Source organism: Mastigoproctus giganteus, chromosome 9 (genome assembly GCF_048544385.1).
Source record: "Mastigoproctus giganteus isolate SK-2022 chromosome 9, ASM4854438v1, whole genome shotgun sequence".
Taxonomy (NCBI): Eukaryota; Metazoa; Arthropoda; class Arachnida; order Uropygi; family Thelyphonidae; genus Mastigoproctus; species Mastigoproctus giganteus.
In genome coordinates, this window is record NC_143583.1 from 171409309 (window position 1) to 171429406 (window position 20098).

The following is a 20098-nucleotide window of genomic DNA, read 5'->3' on the forward strand; positions in this document are numbered from 1 at the left end:
ACTCGGGGATTTTTTTTTGGCTGGTGCAGCATAAGCCTCGGGCTTCCTTGTACCATGTAGCTAATTATAATAATAAAGGAAGTGCCTCTCGTGGTGTAAAGCACAAACACCGTACATTGTCCATAACAGATAAAGTTGAACTTCTGAAAAAACTCGACAGCAGTGTGTCCTGTGAGAAGTTCAACTCTGCTTTATTGTAAATTCCAGCAATTTCTCTCAGTTCCTCTTATTTTACTAATTTTCTTTTAGTCATTCCTTTTTAGATTTTTTTTTACAACACACTTGTACAAACTTGCAGAAAAACACAACACAGTATGATGGATAATACAGCACGCTGATGAACTTGTTTTCACAAAATCTTTAACAATACTGACAAACTTATTGCAATGTTTGAGAGTTTATTTTATCGCAATGAGTTTTATTGCAGCGCTCACCGCGCGTACAATAAACTAATCACAAACGACCTTCATATGTATGCCGCAATAGGGTCACACGTACGTGGCTAATACGGCTTCCCAAGAAATAAAGTAACCTACTGGGCCACGTTGGCCATATATATGCGACATTAAAAAAATTCTCTTTTTTTATATATATATTTGCAAAAAATATCGCGAAAAAACGACAACACTGACATTACAATATTTATTTTAGAATTACTAATCAAATTATTTGCTAAATATTTTTTGGCACCTGGGGAATTTTTTTCTTAAACTGGCTTGGCAGTCAACGTGTTAAAGGTAGGAGGAGGTGGTTAACTGTTGGGTAAACTGTGTGCGCTAAAATAACCACCGATGATCCAGCAAACTCACTAATCTACAGAGACCCTGGGTATATATTCTGTAGTCACCTCAGCAGAAAACTTAACAAATCACCATCATTTATACCATAATCAACATTTACTTGTAAACTTTATCTCTTACTACAGATGCAGCACAATATCCCTTTTATGAATGAAAATATTCCTTCATAAGAAGTGTTCTCTAATAAGTTCGGGTAGCAAGTAACATGATATGGCATCGTTCACTAAGTTAAGAATTACTTGATGTCTGGAGATGGTTATTTACTACTTTGTCTAAAAACAGCCACTAAAATTTAAACATTCAACATAAGAAACAAATTAGCGTGAGATTCAAATGAATAATAGCACAGATGAAACCATGGCTACTAAAACAAAATTTTCAAAATATTTTAATATATGTAACTATATATTATAATGCTATCAAAAACTATTTACCCATGCTACTTCTTCTCTATATGGTAGCCCATGATAATTACACATGCAAGCATATTGAGTAGAAAATCCTCCGCAAGGTCCATAGTCTTTGGCTTCTAGCCCTTGATTGTATTCAATCATCGACTGAAGTCGTGAAAATGGAATTACTTCCAATTTACGGATGATATGGCTGAAAATGAAGAAAATAATGAAAAACAATATATCCTCTGAAAATAATGCACATCTGAATGGACTTATCACCCCCTTCATTATGCTTCTAAATAAGATACTAACAGAACAAATTTGGATTTGGTGATAAAAGCAATACAAAATTTTATAAAAAAAATTATAGAATTTTTTTTATAGAAGAAAGCATAACCTTCTGGGACTATGTCAATCCTTGAGCACATACAACTAATACAGATCAATCTTCCCCAGGAAATGAAAACATGGTGCAAGGTAAGTAGGTCATATCAAATATACCGACATTTTATTCTTGTTAGTTACAATACGATCAAGAAATTGGTATAAACCCTGAAATATAATGCTGTTGCTTCTTCTGTAAAAAGTTACTAAAGAACTAAGCCAGATATCATCATTCTTCTCCTTTTGGTAATTCCCTTCTACTTCTCTCTCTAGGGTAATTCTGTTTTTTTTTTTTTTTTTTTTTCAGCTGGTACAGTATAAGCCTCAGTCTTCCTTGCACCTATGGCTAATAATAATAATACAGTATCTTTATATCATAACGTCAGAATGTATCCCACAAGGATAAAGCAGCTGTTAAAGACGTCAATCAGTTAAAAAATAATAATAATAAAATAAAACTTTCATATAATAATAAATGTCTGTATATGTCATAAGAGCAATAAAGTTATAAGAAATACCATTAGCATTAGTAGAGGCATTTGATGCAAGAAAGCAAGCTTATGCAGCATCAGCCAAAAAAAAAAAAATAAATAAATAAATAAATAAATAAAAAATAACCACTTCCACTTCACCCCTCTGTTCGTTCGAAATAACTGTCCAGCTGAGCCTTAAACTTATTTAGGCTATCAACTTCCACGACAAGGGATGGAATTCTGTTCCACCAACCAACCACCCGCTGGCTAAAGGCAAATTTCCTCAAAAATTTGCTATCAACTTCCATAACAAGGCATGGAAGACTGTTCGACCAACCAACTACCCGCTGGCTAAAGGCAAATTTTTGCACATCTATCCTACATCTGTCTTTCCTCAATTTGAATTTATGCCCTCTCAGGTGATTATTCTGAGCAAGAGGAAGAATCTCATCAGCATTGAGCATGCTCAAACCATTCAAGGCTTTATACACCTATCAGATCACCTCGCCAGTGCCTAGTCTCCAGACACTGTAATTTGCAAAACTTAAGCCTTTCTTCATAACAGAAACCCTTTGTTCCATTCACTAATCTTGTAGCCCTTCTGTGTACTCGTTCCAGCAGCTCTACATCCTTCTTGAAATGAGGGCTCCAGACCTGTATACGGTACTCAAGGTGTGGCCTGACCATTCCATTATACAAGGGAATAATCACCTCCTTATCCTTGCTAGAAAAATTCCTGTATATCATTGATAAGACACTATGAGCTACTCTTGCAGCCCATCTGCACTGCTCAGAGAACTTCATATCTGCCTGCACAATTACCCCCACATCCTTTTCATTCTCTACCACTGTCAGTGTAGTACCACAGAGTTGCTCTGGGGTTGCTGATTCCCATATGTAGTACTTTACATTTGTCAATGTTAAACTTCATTTGCCACCTCTCAGCCCATCTGCTCAATCTTTCCAGATCCTGTTGCAGCAGCATAGTGTCAGTAGTGTCCTTAACAACCCTGCCTACCTTTGTATCATCTGCAAACTTGGACATTAAGATTGATATACCATCATCAATATTATTTATAAATACAGAACACAACAATGGACCCAACACTGAACCCTGAGGGACTCCACTAATAACATTAGTCCACGATGAGCAGTGTCCATTGATTACCACTCTCTGTCTTCTCCCCCTCAACCACCCTTTTATCCATAGCAGCAATTTGCCTCCAATGCCACACTGCTCCAATTTGTGCAGCAGTCTTCCATGTGCAACAGTATCAAAAGCCTTTCTAAGATCCAAGTATATAATATCAAAGTTATTCCCTGCATCCAGTTCTTTTGTGACTGCATCATAGTATCCAATCAAATTGGTCAGGCAAGACTTCCCCTTAACAAAACCATGCTGTGTCCGAGCTATAACTGAAGTCTTGTCTAGATGATCCTGCAGTGCTTCTTTAACCAGTGCCTCCATTAATTTTTCTGGAACAGAAGTTAAACTCACAGGTCTATAATTACTTGTGTCAGCCTTTGTGAATTGGGGTCACATTTGCACATCTCCAGTCTATGGGTATCTCCCCTGAGTCCAAGGAACCTCTCATAATTATGGCTAAGGGTTTGCTTACTTCCTTTGCTGCCTCCTTTAATATAACTGGTTAGATCCCATCCACCCCAGGTGCCTTTCTTGAGTTTATCTTTAACAATTTCTCCACCACTTTACTCTCAGTTATTACTAGATTATCTAGCTTACTGCTACAGTTGAATACACCTCTGGTATTCCCCTCGCTGAGTAACTCCTCATGTGTGAATGTCGATGCAAAATATTCATTTAGTTTGATAGCTACCTGAGCAGGATCATCAACAGTTGAACCATCGATATCAAATGGACCAATCTGATTCATCCCCTTCCTTCTAGAGTTTACATAAGTAAAGAACTCTTTGCTGTTTTTCTTTGCATCCCTTGCCAAAGATTTCTCGTAATCTGCCTTTGCCTGCCTAACCTCCTTTGTAACCTGGTTACAGATCAACTTGTATCTATCATAGGCTTCTGTGTCACGTGTTAATTTATATGTGTCCTATGCATTTTTGAATACATGGGATGGGTTGAAATTGTCTCTAATGATTGGCAGCAATTTGCCTTCCAATACAGCCAGGTATCCATTGGCATTTATGGAACCTTTTATAAACTGCAGAAGACCTACTACGCGACATGAAATGCACTCCCCATATCATTTGGTTGGTAGAGAATTTCAATGTAGACACCATACATTCTGGATGGTATTCTTCACCACGTCTACAGCAAATCGTTTGTCTCCCATCAGAGCCATGCAGGTTGAATTTCTTCACATCCGAGAAAATAACTGACTTCCAGTGCTTGGTGGTTTATTTAACACGAACCTTACACCAAATTAATTGGGCTTTTTTCATTTTTTGTGCGAGGAGGGGCTTCTTCTTAGAACGATGGGTTACAAGTCCATTTTTGAAGACGCATCTTCTGACTGTTACTGCACTTGCTACCACTCATGTATGTTCTTCCCATTCTCTTTTTAGCTTAGACGAAGAACCTTTACAGTTTTTATAGCATTTTAAGCCCTTTAAAACGCAGTCCTGTTTTGGCATAGAGCTTGCTTGCATCTGGTTCCTTTTTTTCCTATCAGCAGAACTAGTATTCTTGAGTTTGGAAAAAAATCTACTCACTGTCGACTGATTACAAGACACTCTATAAGCAATATGACAGGAAGAACATCCTTCCTCATGAAAAGCAACAATAGCACTCTTCCTTCGTGGCGTCAACTGCACATAGCTCGCCAGCCCGACACAAGCAAGGAATGACTGCAACTCTTGCAGAGCGAGCTAATATAGCTGAAAGTAACAGCTGATGCAATACTACATCAGCACCCAAGCGTGACAATCTTATCTGATGCAAGATGTAAGAAATATTTCCATATACTTGTTAGTAGGACAACAATTACAATTTTAAGGGGTGATGCACTTTCTCTGAACAGTGTATATGCTGTCTTAACATTAGTTTTATTAAGATCAAAAAATTTTAAACAAACATGATGTACTACATATATTGTATTTCCTTAAGACTATTTCCTTTTTCCTCTAAAAAGACCAGTAATCCCATCATTCCAGCAACCATGGTATCCCTTTTCTATCAAGGTCAGCATTAATATTACTAGAGGCAATGCAACAAAGTGAACTTATTTAGCATCAAACAAACAAAAAAAAACCTACCTGTTTCACCCATTCATTCATTCCAAAAGTTTGTTTAGTTCAGACTTGAATTTATTTAAGCTGTCTACTTCCACAACAACAGATGGAGGTTTCTTCCATCAATCCGCTGGCTACATGTAAACTTCCGCACATCTACCCAAGGGATAAATTTGAAAGTCTCTGCAATTCTGCCCACACAAGACAGGAGGAAATACATGATGAGAGCCTTGTCAATCAATTCAGCCGTGGAGTGAATGGGCAAGGCTCAAGGAGTAGAATTTTATCAGCGTGGTCTGTGGTTGTTAACAGGAGAGACTGCTTCTACAGTAATGAGATACACTGAAATAGAAAGGGTGCAAGAATATTTGCTGATGCTATCGAGGCAGTGTTAGGTGGGTCGGAAAACTGCTAGCTTACAGGGATTCACAGACTAAAACTTTAAAAGTAGCCGCAGGCAGACGTGAAGGTGATTCTTGCACAACTTACATTAGAATAAGTAGTGACCTGGTGCGAGAGGTGCTGGGAGTTTCAGGGACGGATGGCAGTCATCGTGAAACAGGTGGGTATATGGGATGTGTTAAGGTAACTAATAATAAGGATAGGTACATGTATACTTGCATGTATACCAATGCTACAAGTATAGTAAATAAATTTGATGAATTTGAAGTATTGGTCAAGACATCAAAGGTGGATATTGTTGGGATAGCAGAGACGTAGTGTCACACAGATATAAGGAATGCAGAACTGGAATTTGTGGAGTACAATATGTACAGAAAGGATAGACAGGATAGGAAGGGAGGAGGTGTTATGCTGTTAATTAAGAAAATATAAAATCAAAAGAAGTGCATCCAGTTGATATAGATGAACAGTGCACTGTTGGGTCAGTTTGGTGTGACATAAGCAGTCAAAAAGCAAAAATAAGAGTAGGAGTGTGTTATAGGCCTAATGACTCGAATAAGTACAATGAACAATTGTAAAAAGAAATAGAGTGGGCTAGAAAATCAGAAAGTCTTATATTGGAGGATTTTAACTTCCCAGATATTGCTGGAACTTGTGGGTTGGTCACTCACACACTAGTAAGACTTGTGAATTTATTGGATGATTGTTTTCTGCAGTAGCATGTTCAAGAGGCAACCAGAGAGGGTAATACTCTTGATGTGGTTATCAGCAGTGATCATTCGTGTATTTAGAATTTGCACATAAAGGAACCACTAGGTGGCAGTGATCACAATGTACTGATGTGGGATTTACTTAAATATTTAATTACCATCAGGGGTAAAGGAGAGGCTTTTCGCTTCCGTAAAGGTCAGTACAGTGGTCTCAGACAGTTTTTAAATTCTGTACAGTGGGATCAACTGTCGCTGTTACCAACAGTAAATTCTAAGCGGGAAGCATTCAAGGAATTAATCGTGGATGCTACTAAAATTTTCACACCTAATAAGAAACACTGTTCAAGGTTTAGGCCTAAATGGTTATCAAATGAACTAATGAAACTCGTGACAGAGAAGAAAAATGCATGGGATGCATATAAATTATCAATCGACTCAGAAGCCTAGGGCAGATATAAGCTAGTCTGTAATCAGGTCACAAAGGAGGTTAGGCAGGTGAAGGCAGATTACGAGAAATCTTTGGCAAAAGATGCTAAGAAAAACAGCAAGGATTTCTTTACTTATATAAACTCTAAAAGCAAGGGGATGAATCTGATTGGTCCACTTGATATCAATGGTTCGACTGTTGATGATCTTGCTCAGATATCAAACAAACTGAATGAGTATTTTGCATCTGCATTCACACATGAGGGGTTATTAAGGTTTGAAAATGGCAGAAGGTTATCAAATTGTAGCAGGGTGCTTAATGATTTTGTAATAACTGAGAGCAAAGTGGAGGAGAAATTGTTGAAGTTAAACACAAGAAAGGTACCTGGGGTGGATGAGATCTATTCAGTTATATTAAAGGAGGTGGCAAAGCGACTAAGCAAACCCTTAGCCATAATTATGAGAGCATCGTTGGACTCAGGGGAGGTCCAGCCGGATTGGAGATGTGCAAATGTATCCCCAATTCACAAAGGGGGATCAAAGGGTGACACGAGTAATTACAGACCAGTTAGTTTAACTTCTGTTCCGGGTAAAATAATGGAGTCACTGGTTACAGATGCATTCAGGATCATCTAGACAAGACTTCAGCAATAATTGAGGCACAGCATGGGTTTGTTAAGGGAAAGTCTTGTTTGACAACTTGTTTGACAAAGGACCTGGATGCAAAAAATAATTTTGATATCATATATTTGGATTTCAGGAAAGCTTTTGAGACTGTCGCGCATGGAAGACTATTGTACAAATTGGAGCAGAATGGTATTAAGGGTCAGTTGCTACAATGGATAAAAGGATGGTTGAGTGGGAGTAGACAGATGGTTGTAATCAATGGGTGCTGCTCTTCGTGGACTAATGTTATTAGTGGAGTCCCACAGGGTTCGGTGTTGGGTCCTCTGTTGTTTTGCATATTTATCAATGATATTGATGAAGGTATATCAGGTTTAGTGTCAGAGTTTGCAGATGATACAAAGGTTGGCAGGGTTGTTAATGACAGTGGCAGTGCTACTGCAACAGGATCTAGATAATTTGGGCAGATGGGCTAAGAAGTGGCAACTGAAGTTTAACCTTGACAAATGCAAAGTACTGCATATAGGTAGAAATAACCACAGAGAAATGTACCAACTGTTTGTTATTTGGTTTTTAGGAGCATTAGCAACTAAGGCCATATTGCTCCGGGATATGCGGTGGTCATTCCCTGACCTTTCTGCATCCTCCATATTTGGTGGTGACGGGTTCGAACACCGGTCTAATCAAGAAGCGTGTGCTTCACACTGCTGCTCCTTTCCACCTGGCTACGGAGGTGCCTGTACCAACTGTGTGGTACTACACTTAAGGTGGTAGAAAATGAAAAAGACTTGGGAGTAATTGTGCAGTCAGATATGAAGTTTTCTGAGCAATGCAGACAGGTTGCCAGGGCAAGTCATGGGGTTTTGTCAATGATATATAGGAATTTTGCTAGCAGGGAAACAGAGGTGAAGGTGATTATCCCTCTGTATAAGGCAATGATCAGGCCACGCCTTGAGTACTGCACACAGGTCAGGAGGCCTCATTTTAGGAAGGATTTATATTTGCTGAAGTGTGTACAGAGAAGGGCAACATGATTGATGAGGGGAATGAAGGGATTCTCTTACCAAGAGAGGCTTAAGTTCTGCATATTTCAGTAGCTGGAGACTATGCACCTGTGCGGTGATCTGATTGAGGTGTAAAAGGCTTCAATAGATTGAGCATGCTAAATTCTGATGGGAATCTTCCACTTGCTCAGATTACGAACCTAAAGGAGCACAATTTCAAATTAAGAAAAGACAGATGTAGAATAGATGTGCGGAAATTTGCCTTTAGCCAGCGGGGTCCAAATGCCTGTCCAGTATCTCCTTAAATAAATATAAGGAGGAACTGGACAGGCATTTGGAAGGAATGGTGTGATGATTTTTTTTTTTTTTTTTTCGCTGATGCTGCATAAGCTCATACACTTGCTTTCTTGCATCGCATGCCACTACTACTACTACCCTAGAACAGCCTTATCGCAATTTGAATTTATGCCCCCTCAGGTGCAGAATCTGAGTAAGAGAAAGAATCCCATCAGCACTGAGCTTGTTCAATCCATTCACGGCCTTATACACTTCAATCAAATCACCTCGCAGGTGCCTAGTCTCCTGCTGCTGAAATTTGCAGAATTTAAGACTAACTTCATAACAGCAACTCTTCGTTCCACTCACTAAACTCGTTGCCCCTCTCTGTACTCGTTGTAGTAGCTCAACATTTTTCCTAAAATGAGGCCTCCAGACCTGTAGGCAGTACTCAAGGTGAGGCCTTACCATTGCCTTATACAAGGGAATAATCACCTCCTTATCCATGCTAACAAAATTCTATATATCATTGACAAGACGCCACGAGCTACTCTTGAAGCCTGTCTGCACTACTCAGAAAACTTCATATCTGACTGCACAATGACCGCCATGTTTTTTTTGTTCTCAACTGCCTTGAATGTAGCACTGCACAGTTGATACATTACTCTGCAGTTACTGCTACTAATATGCATTACATTACATTTGTCAAGGATAAACTTCGATAAAGTTGCCACCTCTCAGCCTAACTGCTCAACTTTTCTAGATCCTGTGGCAGTAGGAACCATCCTGACTGTTGTTAACAACCCTACAACCTTCGTATCATCTACAAACTTGGACATGAAGCTTGTTATACCTTCATCAATATCAAAATAAATACAAAAAACAAGAATGGGACAAACAAGAACCCCTGTGGAATTCAACTAACAACATTAGTTCATGAAGACCAGTAGTAGTAGTAGTAGTGGCATGTGATGCAAGAAAGCAAGTGTATGAGCTTATGCAGCATCAGCCAAAAAAAAAAAAAAAAAAAAAAATCACATCATTCCCTCCAAATGCCTGTCCAGTTCCTCCTTAAATTTATTCAACATATCGACTTCCACAACGACAGATGGAAGTTTGTTCCAGCAATTAACCACCCGCTGGCTAAAGGAAAATTTCTGCACATCTGTTCTACATCTGTCTTTTCTTAATTTGAATTTATTCCCCCTTAGGTTCGTAATCTAAACAAGTGGAAGGATCCCATCAGAATTCAGCATCCTCAACCCATTCAAGGCCTTATACACCTCAATAAGATCACTGCACAGGTGCCTATTCTCCAGCCACTGCAATTTGCAGAACTTAAGCCTCTCTTTGTAAGAGGATCCTTCATTCCCTCACCAACCTTGTTGTCCTTCTCTGTACATGCTCAAGTAAATCTACATCCTTCCTAAAATGAGTCCTCCAGACCTGTACGCAGTACTCAAGGCGTGGCCTGACCATTGCCTTATACAGAGGGACAAACACCTCCTTTTCCCTGCTAGCAAAATTCTTATATATCATTGACAAAACCCCATGACCTGCCCTGGCAGCTTGTCTGCATTGTTTAGATAATTTCATATCTGACTGCACAATTACTCCCAGGTTTTCATTTTCTACCACCTTAAGTGTAGTACCACACAGTTGGTACGTTTCTCTGGGGTTACTTCTACCCATATGCAGTACTTTGAACTTGTTAAGGTTAAACTTCAGTTGCCACCTCTCAGCCGATCTGCTCAACCTTTCCAGATCCTGTTGCAGCAGCATAGTGTCAGTAGTGTCCTTAAGAACCCTGCCAACCTTTGTATTATCTGCAAACTTGGACATTAAGCTTGATATATCATCATCAATATTATTTATAAATACAGAACACAACAATGGACCCAACACTGAACCCTGAGGGACTCCACTAATAACATTAGTCGACGATGAGCAGTGTCCATCGATTACCACTCTCTGTCTCTCCCCCTCAACCACCCTTTTATCCATAGCAGCAATTTGCCTCCAAGGCCACACTGCACCAATTTGTGCAGCAGTCTTCCATGTGCAACAGTATGAAAAGCCTTTCTAAGATCCAAGTATATAATATCAAAGTTATTCCCTGCATCCAGTTCTTTTGTGACTGCATCATAGTATCCAATCAAATTGGTCAGGCAAGACTTCCACTAAACAAAACCATACAGAGGGACAAACACCTCCTTTTCCCTGCTAGCAAAATTCTTATATATCATTGACAAAACCCCATGACCTGCCCTAGCCGCCTGTCTGCATTGCTCAGCAAACTTCATATCTGACTGCACAATTACTCCCAGGTCTTTTTCATTTTCTACCACCTTAAGGGTAGTACCACACAGTTGGTACGTTTCTCTGGGGTTACTTCTACCCATATGCAGTACTTCGCTTTTGTCAAGGTTAAACTTCAGTTGCCACTTCTCAGACCATCTGCCCAAATTATCTAGATCCTGTTGAAGTAGCACACTGCCATTACTGTCATTAACAACCCTGCCAACTTTTGTATCATCTGCAAACTTCGACACTAAGCCTGATATACCTTCATCAATATCACTGATAAATATACAAAACAACAGTGGACCCAACACCGAACCCTGTGGGACTCTACTAATAACGTTAGTCCACGAAGAGTAGCACCCATTGATTACTACCCTCTGTCTTCTCCCACTTAACCATCCTTTTATTCATTGTAGCAACTTACCCTTAATACATTCTGCTCCAATTTGTACAATAGTCTTCCATGCGCAACAGTGTCAAAAGCATTCCTGAAATCCAACTATATGATATCAAAATTATTTTTCGCATCCACTTCCTTTGTAACCACATCATAATAACCAATCAAATTTGTCAGACAAGACTTTCCCTTAACAAACCCATGCTGTCTGAATTATTGCTGCAGTCTTGTCTAGATGATCCTGCAATGCATTTTTAACCAGTGATTCCATTATTTTACCCGGAACAGAAGTTAAACTAATTGGGCTGTAATTACTCGTGTCACCCTTCGATCCCCTTTTGTGAATTGGGATACGTTTGTACATCTCCAGTCCGTCGGGACCTCCCCTGAGTCCAATGATGCTCTTATAATGATGGCTAAGGGTTTCCTTAGTTGCTTTGCCGCCTCCTTTAATATAACTCGATAGATCCCATCCACCCCAGGTGCTTTTCTTATGTTTAACTTCAACAATTTCTCCTCCACTTTGCTCTCAGTTATTACAAAATCATTAAGTATCCTGCTACAATTTGATAACCTTCTGCCATTTTCAAACCTTAATAATTCCTCATGCGTGAATGTAGATGCAAAATACTCATTCAGTTTTGTTTGCTATCTGGCAGGATCATCAACAGTCGAAGCATCGATGTCAAGTGGACCAATCAGATTTATCCCTTTCCTTTTGGAGTTTATATAAGTAAAGAAATCCTTGCTGTCTTTCTTACCATCTTTTGCCAAGGATTTCTCGTAATCTGCCTTCGCCTGCCTAACTCTTTTGTGACCTGATTACAGACTAGCTTATATCTGCCACAGGCTTCTGAGTCACTTGATAATTTATATGCATCCCATGCATTTTTCTTCTCTGTTACGAGTCTCATTAGTTCATTAGATAACGATTTTGGCCTAAAGCTTGAACAATGTTTCTTAATAGGTATGAAACTTTTAGTAGCTTCCACGATTAATTCCTTGAATGCTTCCCACTTAGAATTTACTGTTGGTAACATCGTCAGTTGATCCCACTGTACAGAATTTAAAAACTGTCGGAGACCACTGTACTCACCCTTACGGAAGCAAAAACACTTTCCTTTACCCCTGATGGTAATTAAATATTTAAGTAAATCCCACATCAGTACACTGTGATCACTGCCACCTAGTGGTTCCTTTATCTGCAAATTCTTAATACACAAATGATCACTGCTGATAACCAGATCAAGAGTATTACTTTCTCTGGTTGCCTCTTGAACATGCTGCTGCAGAAAACAATCATCCAATAAATCCAATAAATCCATGTGAGTGACCAACCCACAAGTTCCAGTCAATATCTGGAAAGTTAAAATCCCCCATTAGCATTAGTAGAGACATTTGAAGCAAGAAAGCAAGCTTATGCAGCATCAGCCAAAAAAAAAAAAAAAAAAAAACCACTTCCACTTCACCCCTCTGTTCGTTCGAAATACCTGTCCAGCTGAGCCTTAAACTTATTTAGGCTATCAACTTCCACGACAAGGAATGGAAGTCTGTTCCACCAACCAACCACCCGCTGGCTAAAGGCAAATTTCCACACGTCTATCCTACATCTGTCTTTCCTCAATTTGAATTTATGCCCTCTCAGGTGATTATTTTGAGCAAGAGGAAGAATCCCATCAGCATTGAGCATACTCAAACCATTCAAGACTTTATACACCTCTATCAGATCACCTCGCTGGTGCCTAGTTTCCAGACACTGTAATTTGCAAAACTTAAGCCTTTCTTCGTAAGAGCACCCCTTTGTTCCATTCACTAATCTTGTTGCCCTTCTCTGTACCCATTCCAGCAGCTCTACATCCTTCTTGAAATGAGGCCTCCAGATCAGTATACAGTACTCGGTGTGGCCTGACCACTGCCTTATACAAGGGAATAATCACCTCCTTATCCATGCTAGAAAAATTCCTATATATCATTGACAATACACCATGGGCTACTCTTGCAGCCCGGCTGCACTGCTCAGAGAACTTCATATCTTCCTGCACAACCACCCCCAGGTCCCTTTCATTCTCTACCACTGTAGTACCACAGAGTTGATACGTTGCTCTGCGGCTGCTGTTTCCCATATGTAGTACTTTACATTTCTCAATGTTAAATTTCATCTGCCACCTCTCAGCCCATCTGCTCAACCTTTCCAGATCTTGTTGCAGCAGCAGCATAGTGTCAGTAGTGTCTTTGACAACCCTGCCTACCTTTGTATCGTCTGCAAACTTCGACATTAAGCTTGATATACCATCATCAATATCATTCATAAATACAGAAAACAATAATGGACCCAACACTGAACCCTGAGGGACTCCACTAATAACATTAGTCGACGATGAGCAGTGTCCATTGATTACCACTCTCTGTCTTCTCCCCCTCAACCACCCTTTTATCCATAGCAGCAATTTGCCTCAAAGGCCACACTGCTCCAATTTGTGCAGCAGTCTTCCATGTGCAACAGTATGAAAAGCCTTTCTAAGATCCAAGTATATAATATCAAAGTTATTCCCTGCATCCAGTTCTTTTGTCACTGCATCATAGTATCCAATCAAATTGGTCAGACAAGACTTCCCCTTAACAAAACCATGCATATTATTATAATAACTATCATATAACATATTTTTTTTTAATATAGCACATGCACAGAGACAGAATTGGTCTAGGGTCAAGTAGATTTTATTTCTTCTAGAGAGTGCAAATATGTTTGATTACAAAACCGCTTGGCACCTAGGGCCATAAATGTTTGAATTTCATGACTTTAACCAATACTTCAAACTCTTCAAATTTGTTTATTCTAATCATAATTAGTGTATAAGCAAGTTCAAGTTACCTGTTTGTGCTCTTAGTAACCTTCACACAAACCACATAATGTTTTTCCCATGTAGACCTCTAGCAGGCCTTGTAATTTCCTGTATTGCTTTTCAGGCTATGTAATACGATAGTTTACATAGTGTAACCGCCTTTGTGATACGATAGTTATATACCGTACTAGATAGCGTTAGTTGAACTTCGTTAGCAGTTAAATTGTATTTTTAAATAAATATATATAACGACTTAGATTACAAACGTAATATAATTAATTATATTTAACATAATTAAATATAATTAATTAATTAATTAATTAATAGAATCATGACTCAGACCAGAGCAGCAAAGCAAAAGGCTGATGCTAATGGAAGTGCTGTGGCTCAGAGCAGAACTGAGGGGGGCAGTTGTCCTCTGACTCACAGCCTTATAAAATGCACTGTTTGCTTGATGTTTGCAGAGTAATCGGGTACGGAACATGATACTGCCAAGGGGGATGTCTTTGTGTGTGCACGATGTAAGGAGTGCAAGGAAATCAGGCGACAACTCAGTGTTGTTATGGGCCTTTATGAGACCTTGAAGGACAGGGTGGATGCCCTTGAAGGAAATAAATTGAGGGGCCCATCAAGCTCTCAGCCGCCCACATCAATGCCAGAGCTTGCACTTGGTCATCAGGCAACACAGAGGCAGCCCCCTAGGCAGAATGCGCTGGTCCCACAGGAACTAGTAGTTGTTGGTGACTCTATTGTCAGGGAAGAGGGGAACATGCTTTGCAAAAAGGATAGGTGGAATAGGACCAGGTTATGTCTGCCAGGGGCAAAGGTTGATGACGTTGTAGAGCGGATATCATCTTCTAAGGGCACAAAAGGTGATATAGTTGTACACGTTGGCACTAATGATATTAAGAGTAGGAGACCGGCGGAATTACTTAGCAAGTACAGGTCACTGTTGAAAAAAAGCCGTGAATTAGGGTTGAATTTGAAAGTGTCTGCAATTCTGCCCAGACACGATAGGAGGAAGTATATGATGAGAGCCTTGTCGATCAATTCGGCCCTGGAGGGATTGTGAAAGGCTCAAGGGGTAAAATTTTTTTCAGCCTGGAATGTACTTGTTAACAGCAGAGATTGCTTCTACAGGGATGGGATACACTTAAATAGAAAGGGTGCAAGAATTTTTACTGATGCTGTTGAGGCAGAGTTAGGTGGGTCGGAAAACTGCTAGTTGGGGGGGATACAAGGACTAATAGATTAACAGTAGCCACTGGCAGAGGTGGAAGTGATTCTTGCACTGCTTCTATTGAAATGAGCAGAAGCCTGAAAAACAAGATGCAGGGTATTTCAGAGACTGCTGGGAGTCATTGCGGTACAAGTAAACACATGGGTTGTGTTAGGGTAGCCAAGAATAGAAACAGGTGCATGTATACCTGCGTGTACACCAATGCTAGGAGTTTGGTAAATAAATTTGATGAATTTGAGGTATTGCTCAAAACATCAAAGGCAGATATTGTTGGGATATCAGAGACGTGGGGTGTCACACAGATATAAGGAATGCGGAACTGGAATTTGGCGAATACAATGTGTATAGAAAGAATAGACAGGACAGGACAGGAGTGGAGGAGGGTTATGCTATTAGTTAAGAAACACATAAAGTCCAAGGAAGTGAAGCCAGTCGTCATCGATGGACAGGGCAGTGTCGAGTCAGTTTGGTGTGACATAAGCATAGGGAAATCAAAATTGAGAGTAGGAGTGTGCTATAGGCCTAATGACTCTGATGAGTATAATAAGATATTGTACAGGGAAATAGAGTGGGCCAGTAAATCAGACAGTCTTATAATGGGAGATTTTAATTTCCCAGATATTGACTGGAATTTGTGGGTTGGTCACTCGCACACTAGCAAGGCTTTTGTGGATTTATTGGATGATTGTTTTCTACATCAGCATGTTCGTGAGGCGACAAGAGGGAGAAATACTCTTAATCTGATTATCAGTAGTGATTCTTCATGCATTAAGAAACTGCAGATAAATGAACCACTAGGTGGCAGTGATCACAGTGTGTTGAAGTGGTATTTACTCAAGGAGGTAACTACCATCAGGGGTAAAGGGAAGGGTTTTTGCTTTCGTAAAGGCGACTATGATGGTCTGAGACAGTATTTAAATTCTATACAGTGGGACCAACTGATGATGTTACCAACAGCAAACTCAAAATGGGAAGCATTCAAGGAACTAATCTTGGCGGCTACCAGGCTTTACATACCAACTAAGAAATATTGTTCAAGGTTTAGGTCTAAATGGTTGTCAGATGAACTAATGAGACATGTGGCAGAGAAGAAAAATGCATGGGATACATACAAATTAATGGGTGACATGGAAGCCTATGATAGATATAAGTTGGTCTGTAACCAAGTCACAAAGGAGATTAGGCAGGCAAAGGCAGACTACGAAAAATCCTTGGCAAAGGATGCAAAGGAAAACAGAAAAGAGTTCTTTACCTATTTAAACTCAAGAAGGAAAGGGATGAATCAGATTGGTCCACTGAATATCGATGGTTCAACAGTTAAGGATCCTGCTCAGGTGGCTAACAATCTAAACGAGTATTTTGCATCTACATTCACGCATGAGGCGTTATTCAGGAAGGAGAATGATGTAGATAAAGTAAACATTGGCAGTGAGCTGGATGATTTTGTAATAACTGAGAGGAAAGTGGAGGAGAGAGTGTTGAGGAAAAACATAAAAAAGGCACCTGGGGTGGATGGGATCTATCCAGTTATATTAAAGGAAGCAGCAAAGGAGGTAAGCAAACCCCCAGCCATAATTATGAGAGCTTCTTTGGACACAGAGGAGGTACCCATAGACTGGAGATGTGCAAATGTAACCCCAATTCACAAAGGAGGATCAAAGGCTGACACAAGTAATTATAGACCTGTTAGTTTAACTTCTGTTCCAGGTAAATTAATGGAGGCACTTGTTAAAGAAGCACTGCAGGATCATCTAGACAAGAATTCAGTTATAGCTCAGACGCAGCATGGTTTTGTTAAGGGCAGGTCTTGCCTGACCAATTTGATTGGATACTATGATGTAGTCACAAAAGAACTGGATGCAGGGAATAACTTTGATATTATATATTTGGATCTTAGAAAGGCTTTTGATACTGTTGCACATGGAAGACTGCTGCACAAATTGGAGCACTGTGGCATTGGAGGCAAATTGCTGCTATCGATAAGGGGATGGTTGAGTGGCAGAAGACAGAGAGTGGTAATCAATGGACACTGCTCAACGTGGACTAATGTTATTAGTGGAGTTCCTCAGGGTTCAGTGTTGGGTCCGTTGTTGTTTTCGGTGTTTATGAATGATATTGATGATGGGATATCAAGTTTAATGTCCAAGTTTGCAGATGATACAAAGGTTGGCAGGGTTGTTAACGACACTACTGACGCTATGCTGCTGCAACAGGATCTGGAAAGGTTGAACAGATGGGCTGAGAGGTGGCAAATGAAGTTTAACATTGACAAATGTAAAGTACTACATATGGGAAACAGTAACCCCAGAGCAACGTATCAACTCTGCGGTACTACACTGACAGTGGTGGAGAATGAAAAGGACCTGTGGGTAATTGTGCAGGCAGATATGAAGTTCTCTGAGCAGTGCAGACGAGCTGCAAGAGTAGCTCATGGTGTCTTGTCAATGATATACAGGAATTTTTCTAGCAGGGATAAGGAGGTGATTATTCCCTTGTATAAGGCAATGGTCAGGCAACATCTTGAGTACTGTATACAGGTCTGGAGGCCTCATTTCAAGAAGGATGTAGAGCTGCTGGAACGGGTACAGAGAAGGGCAACAAGATTAGTGAATGGAACAAAGGATTGCTATTACGAAGAAAGGCTTAAGTTTTGCAAATTACAGAGTCTGGAGACTAGGCACCGGCGAGGTGATCTGATAGAGGTGTATAAGGCTTTGAATGGTTTGAGCATGCTCAATGCCAATGGGATTCTTCATCTTGCTCAGAATAATCAGCTCAGAGGGCATAAATTCAAATTGAGGAAGGATGGATGTCGGATAGATGGGTGAAAATTTGCCTTTGGCCAGCGGGTGGTTGGTTGGTTGGTGGAACTGACTTCCATCACTTGTTGTTGAAGTTGATAGCCTAAACAAATTTAAGGCTCAACTGGACAGGTATTTCGAGCGAACGGAGGGGTGAAATGGGAGTGGTATTTTTTTTTGTTTTTTTTTTTTTGGCTGATGCTGAATAAGCTTGCTTTCTTGCATCATATGCCTCTACTAATGCTAATGCTAACAAAACCATGCTGTGCCCGAGCTATAACTGAAGTCTTGTCTAAATGATTCTGCAGTGCTTCTTTAACTAGTGCCTCCATTAATTTTCCTGGAATAGAAGTTAAACTCACAGGTCTATAATTACTTGTGTCAGCCTTTGATCCTCCTTTGTGAATTGGGGTCACATTTGCACATCTCCAATCTGTGGGTACTTCCCCTGAGTCCAAGGAAGCTCTCATGATTATGGCTAAGGGTTTGCTTACTTCCTCTGCTGCCTCCTTTAATATAAATGGATAGATCCCATCCACCCCGGGTGCCTTTCTTGTGTTTATCTTCAACAATTTCTCCTCCACTTTACTCTCAGTTATTACAAGATTCTCTAGCTTACTGCTAGAGTTCAATACACCTCTGGCTTTCCCTTCGCTAAATAACTCCTCATGTGTGAATGTCGATGCAAAATATTCATTTAGTTTGTTAGCTACCTGAGCAGGATCATCAACAGTTGACTCATTGATATCAATTGGACCAATCTGATTCATCCCCTTCCTTCTAGAGTTTACATAAGTAAAGAACTCTTTGCTGTTTTTCTTTGCATCCCTTGCCAAAGATTTCTCATAATCTGCCTTCGCATGCCTAACCTCTTTTGTAACTTGGTTACAGATCAACTTGTATCTATCACAGGCTTCTGTGTCTTGTGTTAATTTGTATGTATCCCATGCATGTTTCTTTTCTGCCATATGCCTCATCAGTTCATCTGACATCCATTTAGGCTTAAACCTTGAACAATATTTCTTAGTTAGTATGTAAAGCCTAGTAGCTTCCAAGATAAGTTCTTTGAATGCTTCCCATTTTGCATTTGCTGTTGGTAACATCATCAGTTGGTCCCACTGTATAGAATTTAAATACTGTCTCAGTCAATCGTAGTCGCCTTTACGAAAGCAATAACCCTTCCCTTTACCCCTAATGGTAGTTACCTCTTTGAGTAAATCCCACTTCAGCACACTGTGATCACTGCCACCTAGTGGTTCATTTATCTGCAGATTCTTAATGCATGAAGAATCACTGCTGATAATCAAATCAAGAGTATTCCTCCCGAACATGCTGATGTAGAAAACAATCATCCAATAAATCCACAAAAGCCTTGCTAGTGTGTGAGTGACTAGCCCCCAAATTCCAGTCAATATCTGGGAAATTAAAATCTCCCATTATAAGACTCTCTGATTTACTGGCTCACTTTATTTCCCTGTACAGTTTCTTATTATACTCATCAGAGTCATTAGGCCTATAGCACACTCCTACTCTCAATTTTGATCTCCCAATGCTTATGTCACACCAAACTGACTCGACACTGCACTGTTCAGCGATGTCCACTGGCTTCACTTCCTTGGATTTTATGTATTTCTTAACTAATAGCATAACCCCTCCTCCCTTCCCATCCAGTCTATCCTTTCTGTAGACATTGTACTCCCCAAATTCCAGTTCTGCATTCCTTATATCTGTGTGACACCACATCTCTGATATCCCAACAATATCTGCCTTTGATGTTTTGAGCAATACCTCAAATTCATCAAATTTATT

The 20098-nt window shown here is 39.9% G+C and overlaps 1 protein-coding gene across 4 annotated transcripts in view; it reads right to left on the reverse strand.

Moving 5' to 3' along the window:
• LRR (capping protein regulator and myosin 1 linker 1 leucine rich repeat protein) overlaps nucleotides 1–20098 on the reverse strand; it is a 1021987-nt gene that overhangs the window by 891398 nt on the left and 110491 nt on the right. For all 4 annotated transcript variants that reach the window (XM_090381859.1, XM_090381857.1, XM_090381858.1 and 1 more), the window contains exon 6: nucleotides 1235–1403. In XM_090381859.1, the coding sequence (XP_090237985.1) occupies nucleotides 1235–1403 (169 nt within the window). The remainder of the gene's footprint in view (nucleotides 1–1234; nucleotides 1404–20098) is intronic.